The 6483-nt window shown below is 43.8% G+C and overlaps 1 protein-coding gene across 3 annotated transcripts in view; it reads left to right on the top strand.

Annotated features, from left to right (window-relative positions):
- Positions 1 to 622: 622 nt before the first annotated feature.
- Positions 623 to 6483, top strand: part of ndst3 (N-deacetylase/N-sulfotransferase (heparan glucosaminyl) 3) — a 53266-nt gene continuing 47405 nt past the window's right edge. The window contains exons 1-2 of one of the 3 annotated variants that reach the window (XM_088004331.1): positions 623 to 1094; positions 3024 to 4286. In XM_088004331.1, coding sequence (XP_087860457.1) covers positions 3288 to 4286 — 999 coding nt within the window. In that variant the 5' untranslated portion in view covers positions 623 to 1094; positions 3024 to 3287. The remainder of the gene's footprint in view (positions 1095 to 3023; positions 4287 to 6483) is intronic. The other 2 variants (XM_015004969.2, XM_015004970.2) reach the window with 2 other exon arrangements.

Raw genomic sequence — 6483 nt, 5'->3', positions numbered from 1 at the left:
AATATGTCAATATGAAGCAGAATAAGTAAAAGCTAAATATGAGAAACTAAATAATTTGAGTAAAAGTATATTTAAAATGATTAGAATTAAACTTTTTTGATTAATTTAAATTTTTTTTTACATTTTCAGAATTTAAAAATGTTCATTTATATGCAGGGGAAGAAAATTGAATAAAAAAGTAATTAATAGATTCTGAACCGTGTGCAACAACCTCTACTTTTATGTTTATCTTTTTAATCTGTGCATCTAAGTTACCAAAGTTATTGTTGTTTTTCAGTGCACAGATATATCCCAAATTGTTATATTAAAAAAATATATATATTCTTTTTTGTATATGATTTTATCGTTTCTGATGGGCAAGATATTGATTTTTGTCTCTGTTTTTTTTTCCCCCTGTTGCGTAAATTTGACGCGGAGAGCTTAAAGTTATTTTAAACAGCGAGAGGGAATCGGCGAGGGGCGCGATCAGCCCGCACCGGTGCGCATCCACATGTGACATCGCTCATCCGAGCAACACCAACTAACGGGCCGAGAGCTTTTACCTACCCCGTGATAGCTGATGCCCGAGAAAAAGGCTGTTTGTGTCAATCAACCCCTACCTCTCTCGCCTATCTCTCTCTCTATTCCTCCTCCCCCCTCTGTCCCCTCCACGTTTTCTCCCTCTATCGCCTCCGCTAGTCAGGCGCTTACAAACCAGCAGCCTTTACGCGCGGCAGCCAGTCGTCAGCGGGCAGCCGGATGCGTCGAGGCTCCGCCGCATATCGAGCTGAGATTCACAAACAGATATCGTAGTATAGGGCGGGATAGCTGGCGGGGGTGGGGGGGTAGAGAAACAGAAGTGTGATGAATGGGGGGGAGGAGAGAGGATCATTCCGACTGGACGACCCTGCTGCTTTTGTAGAGACGGGGAAGAAAGGGAGGAGGGAGGGAGCGAGAGATGGCACAACGCCTCAGCATCCAAAACACACGGGTGCACCACCGAGACTGGAGCCCCGGACCCATCACCGGCACCAGCAGCAGCAGCAGCAGCATCACGTTCACCGCTCCACCGCCTCGCTTCCTCCCGCACGGCAGCCGCTCAGCCCGGGTTAGAGGTAAGTGGGCGAGTCTGTGCAGGTTCCCGAACATTAACTACAACAGCGTGAAGCGGGACGGGAAACTGTTGAATTACGTGTTATTAGACTTTATGCAGGAATTTGCTAATGTTGGATTAGAAGGTGCATTAAATCAAATTATGCAAAGAGGAAAAACAATGCGAGAGGAGAAAATGAAGTCATACAGGGCTGTTTTCTTTTGCCTTTCCTTTGTTTACACTATTGCGCGGCACCACTGAATTACTTGTTAAAACTGTAATATTAAGACAATTAAATAACAAATTGCTGACTGATAGAAAAGAACAAAAGATGATATTTTATCTTTTTTTAGTTTAAGCAACTAAAGTTGTTAATCTGAGGGTAAAACTTCCACGTGAAGTCGTATTTCAACCGTTGCGAGCGCCCTCTTGTGTCTTAGCGAGAAAGCCTAGTTGTACCTTTTATTAACATGTTAAATCAGTCTTCCATTCAGTCAGAGCTCCAACCACCAGCTTCCATAAACCGCCTCCTCTCTTGCCTAAAGCACCGTTTATTCCTAAAGAGTTCAGAGCGTCTCTTTCATCGCCCGTCTCCTTTTTTTATCTGAATCTCAGACAGGAGATTCTGACAGTTTGATAACCTTGAATTAAAATTTTAAGCATTTTAGGTATTTCAGCCAGATGACTTCCAGTGTGCAGCAAAAAAATTGGAGAAGAGTCAGCGCTGCACTACTCCATACAGCCGAAGACACATAAGCTTTCTTACGTACATAAATAAAAGGACTTTGAACGTGAAAGAAGGGTGTGTGGGAAAATCTTATTGGTTTTGAACATTTTTGTAACTGTGGTATACTTTGATACCTATAGCTGATGTGTGATATGTAACAAGATGTTTTTGGAGGGGAGAGTATTTTCATGAAAGTGCCATTTAGCTCAACTCACACTAGTTAGTGGCATAAGTAATGCCGTTTTCATCCTTGTGCTGGTAGATCTCCAAAGAGCAGTTCCATTTTTTTTGCTCCCCCCCTTTCTCATTTACTGATCTAATATTTCAGGAGTATGCCTGGAATCCCTCCTCTTTGACCTTCTCCCTGCTTGTGTTCCCTAAAAGTGAAGAACAAGAAAAAAGGGAGAGATGGAGAATCTAAGAAGAGGCCATTGATATTCAAACTGAAAGAAGTGGAGGAGAGGGCCACAGAGAGACAGAGCAGGAGGAGGAGGAGAGAAAGAAAGAGATGCTGTGGGATCTTTTCTTCTCCCTGGCTCCCGGCACATACATTAAGATGCTAATCCTGCTCTTTTTTGTCTGTTTCTATAATTCATTGCGTTTTGTTCCTTTCTCCTTCTCACTTTTCTCGCTCTCTCTCATTCTCGCACTTCTTTTCCTCTGTGCTGTCACGGGCCTCCCTCCCTTCAGATTAGTGCTCTTGGCAAAAGGATTCCAGCTCTAATTTTGTGGTATTTCAGATGATTAGGTTCAGAAATAGGACAGAGGTGCTCAGAGTTTGGCACAATTAGAGGAAATCTCTGCGGAGCTTTATGGGACTGATTAGTTGAGCTCCTATTCACCTCCCTGCAAGACAACATTAACACACAACCAGCTGTTGTTTGTTTGTGTGGATTGAATTTTGTGTCATGTTTTAACTGGGATGTCATTTTGCATGTATGTGTGTGTGTGTGTGTGTGTGTGTGTGTGTGTGTGTGTGCGTGTGTGTGTGTGTGTGCGTGTGTGTGCGTGTGCGCGTGTGTGTGTGTCAGAGGCTGGCTAAGCCCTGAGGATGCAAGTTGTTTTCAATCAGTTCTGTAGTTACCAGCTGTGCCCTCACATTCCCCAGGGTGGCACAGCCTAGGTACACATTCACTCACAAATGCACACAGAACTAATGCAGGATATTCAACCTTGTGCAATGAATTTATTCTTTTCTTTTCTTCTTGTCCCCCGTCTCTGCAGATATTAGTCAACCCCTCTGTGTGACTCCTCTGTGAGGACCTGAAGCTAAGGAACCTCGACTGTGTTTCTTCAATCAAGGCCCTTCTTCCAAAATCCGGCTCTGCTTCCTTACTCACCTGCCATGGTGACATGACATACCCCTGAGTGGCTATGCTCCTGTCTTGCACACACAGACAATCTCTTGGGTTTTCCTAAACCTCTAGACGCCTGTGAAACTGAAAAAGACATCTATTAGTTTGACGGACAGTACCTCCGCAGTTCGAGATGACAGTGGCTGTGAGATTCCGGCGCCACTTACGTAGACTCCTGCTCCTTCTGGCCTCGTGCTGCCTCATTTCCCTGCTCCTATCTGCCTATTTCCTTTTCTCAAACTCTTCCCCCTCAATGCATCTTGGACAATCAGTCGAGCCTGCCTGCTCCCAGCCACTTTCCATGTCCCCGTACCGTCAGCTCCCCTACCCGTACCCTCCTAACCCCCCGCACACACATGTCCACACTGATCCAGTGGTGCTGGTACTAGTGGAGTCACAGTACTCTCAGTTGGGCCAGGACATCGTGGCCATACTGGAGTCGGCCCATTTCCAGTTTCGGATGGAGATAGCCTCAGGAAAGGGGGACCTTCCACCGCTGACAGAGAAAGGCCGGGGACGGTATTCGCTCATCATTTATGAGAATCTATTGAAGTATGCACATGCAGATACATGGAACAGACAGCTGTTGCATCAATATTGCACTGAGTATAGAGTTGGCATTATTGGCTTCTACCGCTCCACAGAGAATTCCCCCTCTGTGCTCAAACTGCGAGGCCTGCCGCTCGTTCTGAGAACCAACCAGGCTCTTTGGGACTGCTGCGTGGTGTCCACCTCACCACTCCTCCATTTGACCAAGCCCGGCACAGATCGAGGGGCCCTACCTGGGGAGGACTGGACCTCGTTCTCGTCTAATCACTCCACATATCAGGCTGTGCTGTTAGCACGGGCTAAAGAGGGAGCGGGGGCAGGCAGCGGAGACAATGCTGGACCTGGTTTCAGCCTCGGCCTCCAGGCCACGGTGGTGCAGGACATGGGGCTGTATGACGGAGTGAGACGAGTGCTCTTTGGCCAGGGACTGGGCTACTGGCTCCACAGACTCATCCTGGTGGATGCCATCTCCTACCTCACAGACAGAAAGCTTACCCTGGGCCTGGACCGGCATGTTCTGGTGGATATAGACGATATTTTTGTCGGCAAAGAGGGAACACGCATGAACGCCAAGGATGTGAAGGTATTGGATGATGAGTGTGGGGATAACGCGCATTAGAGAAAGACAGAGACGGATAGAGGATGAATTGGGTCAGTAGTATCAGACTGACTCCCTGAGTCAGGTATCAACTTGGTAAATCCAGTAATCAATTGCTGTGCAATGATGAAGATGAGGAAGGGTTTCTCTTTGAATCGTAAGCCACTTCAGTAGAGGATTGTTTCAGGAGATTTTTTATTTTTTTTCTAAGAGTAATGTGTGAGAGTGTATGTGTGCGATGCCTCTTTGTGTTTGCATCAAGTGCATATTTGTCGGGGTTGCAACAACAGAGCATTTTCAAGTGGGGGGTTTAGCCAGAAGAGAGGCCATTTAGGGGAACAAAGATGTGGTGTGAAAGGCGGAAAGAGGAGGGGTGTGAGTAAGAAAGGGAGGTAGTGAATGAAGCAGTGAGAAGATGAATGGCTCTTATTCCTCTTTTCCCACGTTCCTCCTTTTAGGGAAACTAAAGGAGAGTCAGCTGCACCGCTCGCCTCTCGAGATAGCTATTGTTTCAGCACACGCTCGTCCGAGCAAGCACACCGAAACAGGCAGATGTGCTTTCCGTGCTCATGTTTACATGCAACAAAAGCACTGTATTTGCAGGCATTTAAAATACTGATTCAGGTTATAATGTATTATTTATGGTAAAAAAAAAAAAAAAAAAAAGCTTTTCATGTTTTTTAGAGGTACGCTGAGCTGTTTTGGGCTATGAACTAAGAACAACAGTGTTTGCCCAGCTCACTGCAGGCATACAAAAGAGAAAAGTGGGTTTATATGACTTTCCTTTTTTCTCTAGCTGTTTCTTAAATCACTGTTAGATAGTTACTAAACTGTCTAACTATCTAACTTGGTTTCAGTCACTTGAAACCAAGGTTTCAAGAGATTTTAAAACATTTTTATCATTAATTTTAAATTCATTTCAGTGCGATACTAGACAAAATGCTGGGATAAAAGTAGCATTCATTCACTAATTATTCCCGAATTTTTGTCCGTCCCTCACCTGTTGCCAGTCAGGTGGATAAAAAGGGAAAATGTCCTCTTGCTTATCGAAGAGAGAAATACAATTTAGATAAAAGGACATTTTTGTGGCAGGAGTTACAGCTGGTGAGTTTAATCAATACAATATATGTTTTGGTTTATGGTTTACACCTCATCAGTGTAGATCTGTAATAACCTTCAACGTATCGTTGAAGTTATAGTTATTTCCTAATACAGTTTCCTCTATAAAGAATGGCCTCATAACTGTAACTACTTAGCAGTTCCTTTTTTTTTTTTACTTTTAATGATTCCCTCTCTGATTTTATTCACGCATACATATGCTGGGAAAAACGAACATCCTTTCACACGCTACCTTACTGCTCTTCTTCCTGTTTGTTATGTGCCACCCGCCAACTGCTGCAAAAATATTGAGGTGTGGGTTTCGCCAAAGGGCCCGGCCACTTCCCTCCACAAACTGCCTGCACAGGTGCACATGTTGTGTGCATCAACTTGCACATGGACCTAAATGACAATCTTAAATCATGTCTGTCTTTTTTTTCTTTCTTTTTTTTTTTTTTTTACTGTAATCAGTGCTAGATGTTGTGACTTGTTAATCACTTTTCATAGGTTTGGGTGTCCAATCAAGTTCGGCTGGTTCCCCCCAGTATTTGACAGACTGCTAGCCAACCAAGAATTTCTTTGTTTTGGGGCTTTTTAACAATGTTTAAAGCTAAACATTGTTATAGCTTTATCCTCAACTCTGACTAGTTAGGGAACCATTTTGATTAAATTCTCACAACCTCACTTCCAAAAATTCAGCAATCCCTTCAAGAAGAGTTACGTTCCAGGCTACAACTGTTTGCAATCAGAAGTGTTTCCTGAAAGCGATGCTGCTAAATAGCCTTTGCTTAGTCACTTATTTAGATGAAGTTGTTACTTTTATCCTTCCTGACAGGTGATAGAGGAAATTTAGTGATATGTTCTTTATTGTAAGTTAGGAAGAGGATGCGAGAATGGGCAAAAAAAAAAAAAAAAAAAGAAAAGAAAATATGCAGTCGAAGCTGAAATGGAGAGAAAAAAATTCTACCCCTGAATATGAAAAAAAAAATCTTGGAAAAAGATGAGAGTTCATTTTCCCTCTCCCACTCACACACATCCTGTGCACCATATTATTGTGCATGTACAGTGCATGCTCACAAAATGA

The sequence above is a fragment of the Poecilia mexicana genome, unplaced genomic scaffold, assembly GCF_051168715.1.
Source record: "Poecilia mexicana isolate PSO_F unplaced genomic scaffold, ASM5116871v1 scaffold_1, whole genome shotgun sequence".
NCBI lineage: Eukaryota > Metazoa > Chordata > Actinopteri > Cyprinodontiformes > Poeciliidae > Poecilia > Poecilia mexicana.
The sequence above is the reverse complement of the archived record's forward strand: the minus strand, read 5'-3'. Positions and strand labels throughout refer to the sequence as shown.